Here is a 17,794-nt window from a genome sequence, read left to right as displayed (position 1 = left end):
AACAATGCTCAGAATGAAGAAATAAATGCAAACTGAGCATAGGTTACGCTACAACGTTAACTTCACTTTGATCATTTTACAACAGCAGCGTAACATTCATAGTTTGCCTATGGGTTTAACATATTGTTGAAAGTTCAAAACATAAGCATATTAGCAAGTTATGGCATAAGATGGAAAATGCTTAATAAACAACGGTAACTTGCATGATGATCTGCGTCCTTTGTTTTCGTGAACGGCCGAATGGTGCGTCGTTGCTGCCGCAAGGAATTGTGGGATGGCATTATCTCCTTTCCTTTCGTAAAGGATGGTCCAGTGTATCCTATGCTAAAGGAGCTGTTGGGCTTGGATAGGGGCAGGTTTGGTTATTAGCAATTAATAATTAATAATTATGAAATTATTAATATTCATAAAATTATTGACAGGGTCAATATTAACGGGGCACCACCCTGGAATCAGGGACCAATAACTGAATCTTTAAGACAGTCTCAAAATGGCTGTTCACCCCCAAATTACAGTGTTTAAGTACCAGTGTACATTTATGAGTGAACAGTGAAGGGTGAATTTGTACACAGGCCCTCACAACCAGCGGTTACACACATATGCATAAGAAATCACAGACAACTTCTCTTTAAAAATATAACAGTGTTTATTTAACTTTAGTAAGATTAATCAATAATCAATAGCACTTTAGTTAATCAATCACTATTACACAACTATACCTATGGATCTAAACTAGCAAGCATAAGGCACAAGCAGCATATGGCATATATGGGTATGTGTGTGTGTGTGTGTGTGGGTGCGTGTGGGGAAGAGAGAGAGGAGAGAGAGAGTGGAGAGAGAGAGAGCAAAATGGCGGACGTGACCACGTGGGTGGGACGTCTCGCGAGAGTTCAAGATGGCTGCCGTGACCGCGCAATCTGAACAAAGGGGTTTGGAACCAAGATGGGGTTGGAGTTAGGCAGCTAAACCGACACCATCTAATCCTTCGGTAGTAATGAATGTGTAATGAGATATGGGTGTGTGTGTGTATGTGGTGGTTAGTAAGAGAGAGAGAGAGAGATAATAGAGGGGGCACTCAGGGTAAACCTAGAGCTTATACTCGCCGTCTGGAGACAAAATAGCAGCCTTTTACCACACAGGGACTCCGGATACGACTTGGGGGTGGTACATCGAGTTACTGGTCTTTGAACTGGTAAAATGCAGTATATTGACTCTCTACGGTGACTATCAACACAAATGCAAGTCCAGCGACATGCAACTGAACACATTCAGCTTCAAATGAACACAATCAAATTAAGCAGCAAGCACAATGATTGAGGTATCTTTATACAGCATAAATATGGACACGGCGGTCCGATGCGCTTCCCAATACGCACAGTTGTAGCTTCTGATCAGTTAAGCTTAATTCAACACACCTATGCTAGTCTCTGCCCAGAATCAAAGCCTCTTACTTGGGGAATCACTCTCGAGTGATCGGTGTGTGTTTTGTCCGTCTTATCGATCCGGTGGGGTCCTCCCTGGCGGGTCGGCGGAACCATTATCTCTCCTTGCATAGAGCAGCAGTCAGCTGGCTTTCCTCGTAGGCAGCGAAGGATGTCAGCCAGGAGTCGACTTGGTTGAAGCGTGCTCTTACGTTGTCTTCTTGGAGGGAAGGAGTGTCCTCAGCTGTATTCTCTTCCAGTCCACTTCTGCAGGTCTGCTACACGCACCGGTTGCACATACAGTACGCGTAAGGAGTTAGAATGCCGGATACACAAACAGCTAATCTAATCCTTCTGGATCCAATTGTGTTACAACTAACACTAAACAGTCTGGGCTCGTCCAGCGAGTTGAAGACTGTGCCTCGGCTCAACAAAAGAACAGTTTGAACGTTGTAATTACCATCTTGTTCAGCAACGGAGTCGCAAGGAAGGGGCGATGTGGAAAGCTAGCTCTGGAATTTATATCCTCAGTGACGTCACGGGGACATCCCCGTCCGAGTCTCGTCCAATGAGAGACCGGAGGTTGGGTTCCAGCCAGTTCACACGTAGGTGTGAACTTCAGGGCCTGTTGGAATTTTGGCGCTGCTTTTCCTTTGTTTAAAGTCCCAGCCCAGCGGGTGGGCTAGAGTTTAGGCCTCTGATTTTCTTGTTAGGCCGCAGATGTTGACTCTATTGTCTTAACTAACTTTTCTTTTGTTCAACCTCATGGCCTGGCCCAATAGAGCTAAGTAAGGAAGCATTGAAGCACCTTTCCTTAGCATTTAGAGAATTCGAACAGCTCTTATCATGGCTGCCACTTAGATACTTCTGGGTCATTTCACTCAGGAACCTTTCTAAGCAAAAAAGACAATTCGACCGCTGCCTGCCTCTTCTCCAGTGGTAACATTACGCCGCCATCTTGTTTTTGTCGTCACCATATTTAAAGGAAGAGGGGCGGATTACTCGGGTGGATGCCCAAATCCCATTGGCAGAACAAGCGAGGTGTGACTGGGGTGTGAATTGAACATTTATAATGAGAGAAAAAACAATATTTATGGCAGATCGCCACAGCATGACAGACATGATGCGCACATCAGAGATCGATTTAGATCAATTTCTGTACACTGTCTAACTTGATGTTGTGCCTAGGGTTGCAAAGGGGTGGAAAATTTCCGGTAAATTTCCGGAACGTTTCCGGTAAATTTCCATGGGAAGTTAAGCTGGGGAATTTTGGAAATATTCCAAATTGGAAACTTTCCATGGGAATTATGGGAATTTATGGGAATTTATGGGAATTAATGGGAATTAACTGGGAATTGAGGGTAATTTAATGGAAAGGTATCATATCCAAGCATAAATATTTGTTTTGTTATAAGCAGACATCCATCCAAAATAATACAATTAAAACAGATTTATTTGTAAGTAGAACTTTATCAAGTGTTAAATATTTTATTGAACAATCAATTCTTTCATTGAAGAACAAAAACATGAATGTTGAGTTAAATATTACTCATCCCCCCGACCCAACCCATTCAAAAATTAACAAAAATGCACAGGAATGCACAGTGCATGTAGGGGGCGTGGTCTCAATAGCCCTGCAGTAAGCAGTGTGCTATGTGTGCATGTGATTGAGGAATAGCATAGATATTCAACTGTACTTGCATGATATCTGGTTGTTTTAGTCAGGATTATGCTAAAATATATTTTCCCCAACTATATTTAAGTTTCCTATTAAGAGCATACCTTCAATTTAGTAAATTCCTGGTTTATTCCCGTTTATTCCCATAAATTCCTGTTAATTCCCATAAATTCCTGTTAATTCCCATGGAAAGTTTCCAACTTTGAAAATTCCCGGAATTTTGCAACCCTAGTTGTGCCTCTGTATGGGAAACACTGCATCTCACAGTCAAAATCGCCCTCTAGAGGCCATCTGACAAAGTGCATCATCTCACTAAGCGTCCCTGACTGACTGACTGACTGACTGACTGACTGACTGACGCTGCCCTTTTTTTTTTTTAACAAATAATACTTAACACACCAAGTAACACTAAAACAAACCAAAATAATAGATGCAAACACATACCATATATCATCACAACATATATCAGTAGGCCTAACAACCTAAATAAGTAACAAAACATTAGAGGAGAAAGGGGAAAGAAAAATAAATGAATAAATAAATAAATAAATAAAAAGTAAAAGAAAAAATTCAAATTCTACACCTTATGCCTTTTTTTTTTTTTCCTTTCCCACCTTTCTAAATGCTTTTTAACGTCATCATTTGTGTTTGCAATATATCCTTCCAAAATAAAATGACGTTTAATGAACATTCTAAATTGATTAATATTCAAGGAATCCACGTCAGTAGCTTTAAAAATAAATCTTTTCCCTAACAAAATAATCAGATTAATAGTATAACTGCTTGTTTCTGTAACATCACCCAATATCACAGAGAAAAAATCTGGTTGAAAACACAGCTTCATTGCATTACACATCTTTTGAACCTCCCTCCAAAAGGCAGACACAATATGACAATACCAGAAAAGATGTACCGCTGACTCAGATTCCATAAAACAAAAACGACACTCATCTGACTCAGCAATACCCCAAATCTTTAACATTTTCCTTGTAGACAAAAAATTATAAATTATTTTTAACTGAAAGGATCTCATAAATGTGTCTACTGTTGTTTTATACATTAATTTAAACACTTGTTTCCACGGTATAGGACAATCAAAAGTGTCCTCCCATTTTTTATAGGTACTATATGGAATAACTCCTACAGATCTAGAGGTTAAATAAAATGTATAAATAATTTTGTTTATCTTATTTCCTTTTAACCATCTTATATTTCTTGTAGCGGGCTGGCATACTAACAACTAAACTAAAGTCATCCCACTATTAATCTTTTGTTTCCAATCTTTTCCTAAAGCAGAGATCAATTGATTATATGAATGAGGGGAACAGATCATACCATATGTTTCAGTGAACTGGTTATACCTCATAAGTCATATATCATTTTTAAACCAAACACCATGATCAAATACCTTCTTCCAAAATATTGGTTTCCCTTCAATCAATATGTTAGAATTTAACCATATTATTTGCTGTAAGATTTCATTCCGACTTTCTGGAGGATGAAACTGAAAACACAGCCAGCACTGAATTGCTTCCTTTAAAAACATGGATACATTTCCAATCCAATTATTCACACAGTGTATATGAGCTGGCTGAATCTGTAGGAAGGGGGCTAATCTTTTTTGAAACAATAGATGAGTACTCTCCAGTAACTTACATGAATACCAGTCTTCATTCAAGTATAATTTTTGAACACAGGAGGCTTTCAAAGAGAAACATAGAGCCTCCAAATTTAATAGTTTTAACCCACCATGTTCATAACTATTATAAAGAACTCCTCTTTTGATTTTCTCTGGTTTGTTACTCCAGAGAAATTCCAAAATCTTTTGTTCATAAAGCTTGAAGAAGGACTGTGATGGAGGTGGGAGAGACATAAAAAGATAAATAAATTGCGGTACAATCAAAAAATTAACTAGGGAAATTTTCCCAAAGAGTGCTAATGTTTTTCCCTTCCATGGTTGTAAAATCTTATCCATCTTTCTCAACTTACTATTGTAATTCATTGTACAAAGGTCTTCTAAATTCTCTGGAATCACAATACCTAACACATTAACTGGCCCATCAGTCCAGCTAATCGGTAATTTACATGGTATTTTATAGTTTGTACCGTTCAGTCCCCCAATCCTAAGAATTTTACATTTTTCATAATTTAGTTTCAAACCAGAAAACTGTGAAAAAAAGTTCCAAAAGTTCAAGAAGAGTTTGCAGACAAGAAGGTTTTGGACTTAGTAGGAAACTAGTGTCATCTGCATACATTGAAATTTTTGTTTGCATATTCCCAACTTCAAGTCCCTCTATTTCCACATTAGACCTCACTTTAATGGCTAGTATTTCCATAGCAATTATAAATAAATATGGTGACAAAGGGCATCCTTGTTTGACTCCTCTTGATAAGGGCACTGACTAATCCTACAACTGGTGTCATTATATAATACTCTAACCCAATTAATTAAGGATTTACCAAAATTAAAAAAGCCTAAGCTATTAAAAATAAAATCTAAGCAAACCTTATCAAAGGCTTTCTCCAAATCAGCAATACAAATTAAACCAGTTTTGTTCTTCAGCTCATAATTTCCAATAATCTCCAACAACTGTCTGATATTGTTACCAATATAACGACCCTGCAAAGATCCTGATTGATCTTGATGAATAATGCTTGTCAGCACACTCTTTAGTCTATGAGCTATACATTTAGCGAGTATCTTAGCATCATAACATTGAAGTGTTATTGGTCTCCAATTCTTGAGATTCACAGGGTCCTTGCAATGGCCACTGGGTTCCTGCTTGAGTAACAAGGAGATAAGGCCTTCTTTCTGAGAGTCAGACAAATACCCAGCACTATAAGAGAAATTAAAACAAGAAAGCAAAGGTTCTTTAACCAAATCAAAGAACTTTTGATAGACCTCAATGGGTATTCCATCTATTCCAGGTGTTTTCCCTGGTTTAAAGGCCATTACAACAGAAAAAAGTTCCTCCTCTGTAATCAAACCCTCACTTGACTGTTTCTGCCTAGAAGTTAACTTTCTTTCATAATTTTGTGGAAAAAAGTTTTGGGAGCTGAGCGGAGGTGATGACTGGGATGAAAATATCTTAGCAAAATAATTTTCTATCTCATTTAAAATATCTGTCTGTGTAAATACTTCTCCATTATTCAAAATTAATTTGGAAATATTTTTTTTAGAATGATTTCTATGTTGAAGGCTCAAGAAAAGTTTTGAACATTTTCCCCCTTTCTCCATCCATTCTGCCCTTTTATAATTGTAACTTTTTAGCAGGCGGTTTTCCACTAAATCATATAATTCATTTTGTTTATTTTTCAAATCATTTAGCTGGTCTCTAGATGCATCAGCCAAATTATCAATGTTTAGAATCAGCTGCTCTACTTCTGCTGTTAAAGTTTGTTCTTTCAATTTCATTTGTTTTTTTTTCCAAGAAGAGTAAGCAATTGCATGTCTCTAAAACTACATTTGAATGCTTCCCAGACTAATGAAGGATTTGCTGTACCAATATTATGTACAAAAAAATCATTAATGAATCTCTTACTCTTGCCAACAAATTCCTCATCTTGGAGAAGACTCTGATTAAACTTCCAATATCCTGGTCCATGTACATTTTCCAGTACTGAAAGATTTAATCCAATAGAATTATGGTCAGACCGTAATTTATCCTCTATTGATACACCAATTACTTAAAAAAAATCAATTCTACTCGCCTGGTTTTGCCTTCTCCAAGTGTATCTAATCAAATTTGGATTTTTAAATCTCCAAAGATCAACTAAATCTAAAGCATCCATAAGATCATAGATCTTCCTAAGGGCATGTGGGTGAGCGTTAATTGGAGGACTTCCTTTTCGATCTACCATGGTGTTTAAAGCAATGTTAAAATCGCCTACCATAATAATTTCCCCCCCTATATCCTGCAACTTATTACATATTTCATCAAAAAAAGAGGGGTCATCTATATTAGGTCCATACAGGTTCAAAATGCACAGTTTTTCTCCTTGAATTATTACATTTAAAAGTAACCATCTTCCCACTGAATCTGTGCATATGGAACACAACTGAAAATTAAATTGCTTCTTGAAAAGAATTATAACACCTTTTGAATTTCTCTGACCATGTGCAAAATAAATTGGGCCATCCCACTCTTTTTTCCAACTTATTTCATCTATCTCAGTTGAATGAGTTTCTTGGAGGCAAAAGATATGTTGCTTTTTTTCCTTAAGCCATGAAAAAATAGTACACCGTTTTTTACGATCTGCCAGACCATTACAATTATAGCTGCCAATTCCTATTTCTTCATTAACCATACTAACTCATTAAGTGCTCTAACTTGTCTTTATTAATCCAAAAGAAATACCAACAAAACAAAACAAAACAAAACCAAAAAATCAAGTTCTTCCTTATGGTTGAGCCTGAAACACCAACATAAAATATCAATGACAAAAACATTAACACAAAACACATAATATAAAACCAATGCAGTCCACTTTCCCATGGGTTAACTGTCTTTTCTCAGTCCCAATATAAACTAAAGCTCCAACAATTAACAAAGAATTGAATGGATGAAATAGAGAGGTGAAGCATCCAAATCAAATCTTTCATCCAGTACAGTCTTGAACATACCCCCAAGACAGTTTTCACCATGTGGTTGCGTTACTCTGGAGATGGTGTATAAACAGCTTTTCCAACCAATCCTAAACACATTTGAACGGTGACATCATAGCCCCTCAAGCTTCTCTGTATTGTTGTTACACCAATTATTGTCCGTCACCTCTGTAAAGTTCGCCGTTCACATAGAGTTTATCAACAACCAGGCAAGCTTTTTGTCCCTTCTGTTTCAAGGAGTTCATAATTGGAATGAGCTTGCGCCGCTTCTCAACCACTTCTGCTGGATATTGATTAGTCATATAGAAACTTGTACCCTTCAGTTTTTTGCTGAGACCCAGGACTTGATCCTTACGTTTGGAACTGGTAAATTTAACAACAAGAGGTCTTGATTTACCTTGTCCTTTACGTTGCCCAAGCCTGTGTACTCGTTCCAGCTGGATTTTTTTTTACATCTTCCTCCGGAATTCCAAGTCGCTCCTGCATGAATGCCCTCGCAAGGGTCTCCGACGTTTCGTAAGTTTCCTTCTCTCTTTCTTCTATTCCCATAATTAGTAGGTTGTCCCTCATGCTTCTACACTGGAGGTCCAACAGCGTCATTTTGAGTTTTGCATTTTCATTCGCCAAGGTTGTTGTTACATTTTCCAAATTAGCAATGTCTTCCTTCAGTGATTTTTGTTCTTTCTTAAGTTCTTCCATGAGAGCATTGGTGTACTCCACAGATTGTTTTAGTTCAGAGACGTCAGACTTTAAATCCTTTAGGATGTCCAGTTTTTGAAGTTGGTTAGAGATTACATGCAGCATCTCCCGGTCCTCAGCAGTAAAAGTAACACTTTCATCCGAGTCACTTGAGGTCAAAATGTTTCGGACTTGCTTAGAATCCCGCTGTCCACTTTTCGGCATTGTTCCAGATTTCGAAAGTCCAAAAACTCGAAACTTTTTCGGCACAGCAGTAAGTGTAGTGTAACACGGCATCTGCAAAGAAACAATGGCAAAGGCCTGCCAGATAAAGCTTACCTTTTGTTTTGAGCTTTAATTAGTTAATCTTCCTCTTCTTAATATGCAATCGCCGTTGTTATCTTGTTGAATGACACCACATTCATATAAACCTAATGGAGAATCATTTTTCCAGCCAATATGTTAAGTTTGGGATGAGCTGGTTGAACTGCCTCAGCCTTTGTTTCTCATGGCGGCCATCTTTTCTTCTGACGCTGCCCTTAAGTAAAGTAGAGTTGGGATCAATCCAGCACGTGTTCAAACTGTAGTGTGTTCAGCAGTGACATGACTCCATATGTCTGTACTGAAACTAATTGCTGTCACATCTTTCAAACAGTCCAAAAGGTTTTCACATACGAGAGGGCAGTGTCTGAGTTGCTCCAAATGCTCCATTAAACAGCCTTATACCATGGTCTGGGTGAATACTCGATTCTGATCGGCTGCAGGGTGTCCATTAATTCCTGATAATGGACACCTACTAAGTAGTTCCAGTGAAACAGTCTGTTCACCGTTCTACATTAATGCGCTGGCTAGGTAGTATCAGCCTGTATCTAAAATGAGTAACCATAGCAACAGGGACGCAGTCAAAGCGTCCGTTTACTCAGTTTACTCCGTTCATTTGTTCGTGAAAATCTTGATATTGATTTGGGGACAATGACATGGCTGGATAGCTAGCTAGTCTTGTTGTTAAACATACTGTCAAATTATATTTACTGTTTGAGCAGACTAGAAATATCTCCTGTTGCCAAGTCGTACCTAAGGTTCGTCCTATTTACTGACGAGTGAACAATGTTTCCATTGCATAAGAACCTTATGGGATGGTAATGATTGTTCCAGGTATTAGATGTTACCAGGGAAACTGAGTTATGGCTTGTGAAAAACTTTAGATTTTGATTACAAAACGCATTAAAATATATATTAATGGTCTTCATGTTTTGTTTTCTTTTTCTTCTTTTCTTGCCTCGGTTGGAGGTTGCCTCGGTTGGCGGCAACCATGGTTGGCCAGAACCGTCCTCCGCTTCACGTCGGACGGTTCTGGCCTCCCCGTCGTCCATTAATTCCTGATAATGGACACCTCGTCGGCCGTTATCCCTTACGTAGCCCACATTTTCCACCACCAAGAGGGGCCGCTCATCCAGTTCAATACATTCAATAATAATCCTCTTGCGTCAATGAGGGGAGAGTTAAATAAATCCATTTACTCTGATCATTCGATGATGATCATCGCGAAATGTGGTCTTTCAATCAATGCATCGAATCATTGATTTTTTTGGGGACACCCATAATAAGTATATACAAACTATGTGTAATACTGATACTACATGCCAATACTGGCCATATGTCTGCAGTTCTGCATCGGCTCGTATCCACAGGTATTACCAGTGCTTAATGATGAATGACTTACAGTTAGCAAATTAATATAGGTCAGTAGAATGTCCTTCACCATTATAACAATAAAAATGTGTGTGTGTGTGTGTGTGTGTGTGTGTGTGTGTGTGTGCACTTGTATGTAGGAGGAAATAGAGACCCAGAAACAGCAGCATGAGGCCAGAGTGATGTCCATCAGAACGGAGGAGAAACAGAAGATGGACAAGATGGCCGATGACTTGGACCAAAAATGGACAGACGCACTGCGGTAAAAAAAATAAAACAAAATAAAATAAAACTCCCTTTACTGCCTTTACTCTTTCTCCCCATTTGTTTTCTCATTCCTCTGTCTCTCTGTCATCTGTCCGTCTCTTTCGGAATCAGAATAGCAGAAGTAGACTTGTATTGCCAAAGCACTCATGGATATTAATAAGAATGAATATAAAATTAACACAGTTAGAAGCAGGTTTATACAGGCATGCAATATTTACAGATATACTTAAACAGGACAAAATGAAGCAGAATGGACAATCACATGCACAGCATTATTCTGTTTGACTTGTTACTTTGCAAATTGTGACATAAATACATAAAATCTGCAGCAATAACAGTTATATGGCTGTTCTCATCCAAAGTTTCTCTTTAACTGTTAGGGCTTGAAAGTCTTTGATTCTGACGCTAAACTTTAGCCAGAAAGAAGCCACACTAACAGAGGTGGGGACTCGAGTCACAGTTTTAATTGCTTGAGACTTGACTTGATGCATGAAGAGAAGACTTGAGACTTGACTTGTGCTTTGATGACTTGAAAAGGTTTCTAAAGTCTTGACAAAAGATCTTGTGTTTGTGTAAATGACTTAGATTGAAAGTGGTGAGATTTGTTCGACCAGACGACAGAATTTAAATTCTGTTTTCAGAATTTGTATGGAATGATTGAATTTATTGAAGTTGAAACTGATTATAGACTTTTTCAGACCACTTTATCATTTGTCCTTTCAGTATGACTGACACCAGCCCTGAAAATGTCAGTGATGCATCTCCCATAAAAAAATGTCCAAGTGGTCAACGAGTCCGTACTTCAACTAGCCACTTAGACCCTAGCCAAAATTCAGGAAAAAACGCCTAAAATGACATACCAAAAATGAATCAGGAATAGCTCCTCAACCATAAGGCCTATATGCATAGTTATGGTCTCCTTTGATAGGTAAGAAGCTAAGGAATATGAATTCATTGCAAGTAAACCTATATATTACCATTCCAGAGTAAATGGAGATGCAATAAAGGAAAAAATAAGATTTTCATCCTCGCCTAGTATATAATCTAAATTATCACCATTATAACCAAGATCCCATGGATAATGATGCAACTGAATGTGTTCTCCTACTCCTTGACTACAACTGTAACTGTAAATTTGATGAAAATACAATAAAATACAACATTTATGATACAATTTATAAAGATATACTCAGGCAGTCTCCATGCTTTGGCCAATTGGGTACCCAAAGTGTCCATCTCTGCCTTTTGTGTTTTCTGACTGTTTACTGGGAATTTTACTTCAAAATACTATTTATTTCCATATAGCCATGTTACAAATAACAGAAATCTCCCAAAAACATACAAATGGTAATAAACACAATGGATATTGATCAAGTTTGTGCGTCCTGTACTCTGCGTCCTGTACGTTGCGTAATGACATTGGATCAGGGCCACAAATGACGGTAGAAACGTGAGTAACTAAAATCTGCTGTTTTTGGCAAAAATTACATAAGCCTTGGTGAAATATTTTGGCAAGAACATAGACTTTTGTCAGTGTGACTGTAAAATGTGATGTTTGACTGCAACATTTCCCTGGAAATAGACCTCGTAAGTCAAATGCCGTCAGCCTTGCCCAAATATGGCTCACGGTTCCATAGCGATTTCTCCGTAGGGAAAATGAATGGGGTTTCACATAATCGTCTCTGTCACAGTCTATGTTTAATGCAGGATATATATATATATATCTTTGTTGTTAATCATTGTTTGTTGTTAGTTTCTTCAATTCTAGTCAATCAAGTATTTTTTGCTAACGCAAATTACATGCACTGCAAGTGTTTAGCTTGTGGAGAAAATTATCCCAGCGCCTTTGAACGCAACTGGCTCTTACGAAGTTTATATTTGTACAACGTTATTATTAATATACTTCTTAATCAGACATAGTTTGGACAACATACAATTGGTTTACAGATTCTGAAAGCTCAAGACCCCATGTTTTCAAAACAGTGTAACACTCATGTCATCTATAAAAATAATTCACCTTTTCACAGCGATTTTTCCTCACTATGCCATGGGGGTCCCGGTACCAGGGAACTTTGGGTGGAACTGGCTAGAGGACCTACTACAAAAAAAACAAAAAATGGAGGCAACAGTAAACATGTAATCAACTTAGGGCCAATCCATAACAAGTTCTGCAAAAGTGAAAAAGTTCAAAGTTTCAAGTTGGTTATGGAACAATACAAATTAATTTTGCATGGCCATTTCCATTGCCTGCTAGTCTTTTTTTGTACATGAAAAAGCCTTAGAAATAAAATGTTTTCTCAAGAAATTCAAAATGGTGGAAAATTCAATGTGGCATACATTCAACGTCCTGGAGGCAAATTTGTAGAGGAAGTATAGCTGGATATGTGCTCCTATTTTCACACTGTTCCAACTTGCGATGTGGGAAATATGACTGGTCATTAAAAGTTTTGTAGTAACTTGTAGTTGCAGCAGTAAGTTTACTACATCTATGAAATTATACCAGTAATTTTACGTCTACTACTATTTCTCTCTCTCTCTCTCCAGTGAAGAAGTGCGTCTGTTGAAGGAGGAGTTGAATGAGGAGTACGAAGCGGACAAACAGGCAGCGCTGACTCAGCTCTCCCAGCAGAAAGAACTGGAGATGATGGCAGCCAGAGAGGGCTGGCAGAGGAAGGTGGAAGACCTACTGGAACAGGTAGCACACACACTACAGATTGGACCCATGTTGGTTTTGATAAATAATTCAACAAATACCAAAATGAACTTCTTCCTCTAATTTCCTTATTATATGAATAATGAGTTGACCATGAGTTGACCAATAATGAGAGACCAAATCGACCTCTGCCTCTTATTTTTCCAAGACACAGTTTATAGTTGCAGTTCTTTCCAGGAAACTCTTCTAGAAATGTACAGTATCTTACCAACTCCACCAAAGTGATAGCTTCCATTTTCTATATAACTACCACATCATTTCATGGTTCTTTCTTGGAAACTCCTAAAGAAATTACCAGGTACATAACAACTCCACCATTGAACTCTTCCTCTATTTCCCCTGTAATTAGTACATAATGCCATAGGAAATTATTAGGAAATTGTGGACCAGGAAGATAAAGTGATACTGAATTAATTAAGAAGAATTAATGACCAGGTGGAAGAGCCTTTGAAACAGCATTTAGACACACAATTCATAATACATATTCATGCATAATTTTGTGGAATCTGATCAAAGTGTCTCATTAGAATTCAGGTTAAGGTCTTCCCATAGTCAACCAATGTAGTATCGATCAATTCAGCAATAAATATGTAATCAAACTAACTGCCCCCCCCAACACACACACACACACACACACACACACACACAGACACACACACACACACACCCACACCCAGGACCCCTGGGTGCCCTGAGTCCCACTTTGGAATCCACTGCAATAGATTTGATTGACAGGTCTGTTTAGCGTTGAAGACAGTCAGCAGCAAAGAGGGTGTAGATGTCTTGATACAGCTCCATCTCACACACCATACACTCTGTCTGGCTTCTTTGCCTCTCTCTATCTGTGTGAATGTGATTAACAGTGACGCCACAAACAAGCACTTCACCTGCTTTACAATTCACATAATTCCCCAAACAACATTAAATCGGCTCGAAAAGACCAAAGGATTTATCCTCTCTTCCTGCGTCAATGCTATTTTTGTCCAATGTCTCTGTTTTTCAGCAAACGGGGTTGGAGATGTAAGGGAGAACAAATTCTCAGTTTCTGTTTTTTAATTAGTTTCTCCCAAAGCCATATTTCTTAGCCATGTGATCCCCAACACACACAAGCAAACGCACATATACATGCACACATGTGTACACACATGCACATAACCACATGAACATACATACACACATACACAAGCACAAACACACTGCAGAAACAGATCGGTGCAGTTAAGAGTGCGTGTGTGTAAGTCTGCAGCTAATGTAATGTGATCACTGTTGCATTGGAAATTAATAGTTTATCAGGTCGTCTTGTTTTCCTCAGCAGATAGACTGCATTGTTGTTTAGTTACAATTACAAGAGCATTTTCCTATCACACAGAATAGGAGAATTATTAGAGAAAATTAAAGGACTACTAGAGCTGGTCATGTCAATGTTGAAGCTTATCTACTTACACTCACTTAGCCATCCATGCTCAGCATACTGCCTCTGGGTAAGACAAATCACAGCTCAACCCTCATAGAGGCACGTCCTGATTTTGCCAAGTCGCCGGTGACCTCAACTCAACATTTTTTACGTGCGACTAGCTACTTTTTCGGACCATGGGGAACAATGTTAAAGGTCCCATATTCTACACTTTCCAGTGTTTTATTTTATGTTTTGATGGCCATTAAAAGCTGTTTGTGTGGTGTCATGTACCAAAAACACTCTCAATCATTTTCCAGCATCTCTGTGAGCCTTATCAAGAACAGGCTGTTTTTGTTGCTGTGTCTTTAAGGCTCATTAATATTAACGATCCTCTGTTCATATTGGCTAACCGTTTCAAGAGTGAAACGTGAGACACCACAACACAGCAGCTACAGGTAGGGAAAGCTCTCCGGTAAATAAACAATGGCAGTCACCCAACCGCTTTGAAAAAAACACACTGTTAGCCTATTATTTCTTACAAAAGTAATAATGAGCGTACCTTCATGACGCCGCAAAGTTACGGAAGTCCAAACGGCTAATTTAGAGGCTCGGTTTTCTAATAGCCTATGGATTGTGTGGATTTAGTTGGCAACTGTGCGTTTTGATACTTTCACCATGTTTAGATAGCACATCCAACTCCTTTATAATCAAAGAGGCAAGGGGAATCCCGTTTTCCACAATATGGGACCTTTAATGTCTTGACTCCTAAAGCTACTTATTTGCGCTAATCCAAAAAGGACTGATAATCACAGTGCTTCCTATACACAGTGTAGCCCCTCCCTCCTCTAAAGGTGCGTTCACACCAAACGCAAAGCGAATCTTCGCCTCGCGTTACTTACGAGTACTTTGACTTAAGAGTAACGCGAGTAACCCGCGAATATTCAACGCCGGGAAAGCCAGCTGTGTTGTGCTAACTGGGGCTAGTGCTTGTGCTAACTTGGTTCATAGTAAAGTACAATCGATGGAATAAAGGATAAAGTAACAGACAAATATTTTCAGAACTTACCAGGTAGTCCAACTTCCTCGCTGACTTTTCTCCAAGCCCTCTCCTTTTTGTTACGGTCTCTGTATGCCAGGAGACTTGTGTCATACAGCTCCGGGAGCTCACAGACGTCTACTATTAGCTCCTCCATTTTGTGAGTCAACATCAGGATGTCAGGACGTCAGGACGTCGGTGACGTTGGGAGAATCTCAATGCTGATAGGCTTTCGCGACACAGCGTCATGCGAATTTTCCGCTCAAGTTGAAAAATTTCAACTCGCGCGAATACGCGACTCGCGTCATTCGCGTCATCCGGGTCATTACATACACGTCGCCCGGTGTGAAATCGGGTCTGTTTGCGTCTTTGCATTGACTTTGTATGTAATCGTGCCGCACGAAAAATTCGCTTCGCGTTTGGTGTGAACACACAGTAAGAGCACAGAGCTGCAGCAAATATATTGATATGCAAATTGGCATATGACGTCATCTGGCAAGTTCTAGCAACTTCTTGAGCATCCGATAGTATAAACTAATCACCAAGATTAGATGCAGCTGGTACGAGTCTGTAGTGTTCAGATTTTTACTTCCCATTCATTTGAATGAGGCCACGAAAATATACTGAAAACTTATGTTCTAAAATGTTGGGCCCACAGTTAGTAGTAGGATATGTTGTTGAATATATTCATGAACATGTTAAATGTAAGTTTTCAGGCTATTTACGTGGCCTCATTCAAACACCACAAACGCTACAAACTCGTCCAGCTGCATCCGATCTTGTTGAGTAGTTGATATTCTGGTTTTCATGGCGGTCAAGTGCCGAATAACCCCCATGTTAAAACTAAGTGGAATATTGCTTTAACTAACTGCATGCACAGCAAAGCTAGACTACCCTTTGCTTGGTATGTTTAAACTAACATTAACTCACATTTGCTCTTCCTACAATATCAATGCTGTCCAGAGCAGCTAATTTTGTTATCTTCACTTTTTCACTTTATTCTTTACTTTCCTTAAATTAATTTCTCTTTCATTGTTAGCTAAAAGACTGTGAATGTATACATATTATATCATAAGGGGGGTAACTGATGGGAGTTCAGGCTCCACCACCATGGGCTGTTTAGAATCTCTTCCTGCACCATGGGGCTGTTTAGAGTCTCTTCCTGCACCGTGGGACTGTTTAGAGTCTCTTCCTGCACCGTGGGGCTGTTGGGGAGTGTCTTACTGCACCGTGGGGCTGTTGGGAGTCTCTTTCTGCACTGTGGGCGGTCGGAAGGCTCTGACCTGTTAAGAGTCCCATCTATGAGTCCCCACTAGTTCTTTCTGCTTCAGCAGAGCTAGAATTAGGTCAGTACAGAGTAGATCACTGGAATACCTGTCACCAGTTGTCTTCCCAATGGAATACACTAACAGAATGGCTGCTGTCTTTTCCTCAGCCCAGTGCTGCAACACACACATACATAAATACACATGCCTGTATTGAGGTACATTATGTGTATATGCATGTTTGTGTGTGACCTATGTACAATGTGTGTGTGTGTGTGTGTGTGTGTGTGTGTGTTGCTGAGTGGGTGTGCCCGTGCTGTCTAATGCCTTCTTTCTCATTAAGATGTTTTCATGACAAGGTACAGAAGTAGCCCCAAGCTAGTATTAACTGTCTGTGTGTGTGTGTGTGTATGTATGCACACCCATATGTGCGTGTGTGTGTGTGTGTGTGAGATATGATTAGCGGATTCTGTGTGTTAGCATAACATTAGCTGTAATGAACAGTTGTTCCTGCTAATGCATAACCCCCCTGCCCCCCCCGAATACACACACACACACACACACCCCTACACACACACTCACTCGAATGCACACAGATATAGCACATAATATCCAACCGCACAGGCATACGTGAGATAAATGCACACATCAACACATGCACACACACACACACACATGACTGGGTTACAGACATACAGTACAGGGATCAGAGTATAGATTGTTTCAGGCATTTTTACTTCATCAACCTTGTATCTCCATTTATGCATCATTTACTGTAACTGACCGCTAATATTGTCTGCATGTACAGTAGAAAATACTCTATGACTTAGACTAGACTATAAATACTATCTTAGTATATAATATCCAGCTTCAGTTCTTGAAAATGGACTCTTGGGGATACAAGAAAGGAGGACATAGGTCATCTGCCTGCCTTTTCTAAATCCATATTACTGTATCTAATGTAAAACCCCACAACCCCCATCCCAGCACTGCTCTCCACCCTCTCATTTTAAATCCATATTACCTTAGCTAATGTAATACT

At 39.0% G+C, this 17,794-nt stretch overlaps 1 protein-coding gene across 1 annotated transcript in view; it reads left to right on the top strand.

The window, feature by feature from the left end:
* The window catches only part of fam184aa (family with sequence similarity 184 member Aa), a 94,854-nt gene that overhangs the window by 37,617 nt on the left and 39,443 nt on the right, over window positions 1–17,794 (top strand). The window contains exons 13-14 of the mRNA XM_071515120.1: window positions 10,216–10,337; window positions 12,887–13,037. Of these exons, the coding sequence (XP_071371221.1) occupies window positions 10,216–10,337; window positions 12,887–13,037 (273 nt within the window). The remainder of the gene's footprint in view (window positions 1–10,215; window positions 10,338–12,886; window positions 13,038–17,794) is intronic.

The sequence above is a fragment of the Centroberyx affinis genome, unplaced genomic scaffold, assembly GCF_046629955.1.
Source record: "Centroberyx affinis isolate AG114_WGS23_722 - 3 ecotype Tasmania unplaced genomic scaffold, CSIRO-AGI_Caff_v1 ptg000309l_1, whole genome shotgun sequence".
Taxonomy (NCBI): Eukaryota; Metazoa; Chordata; class Actinopteri; order Beryciformes; family Berycidae; genus Centroberyx; species Centroberyx affinis.
This window is presented reverse-complemented; position numbering and strand designations above follow the sequence as displayed.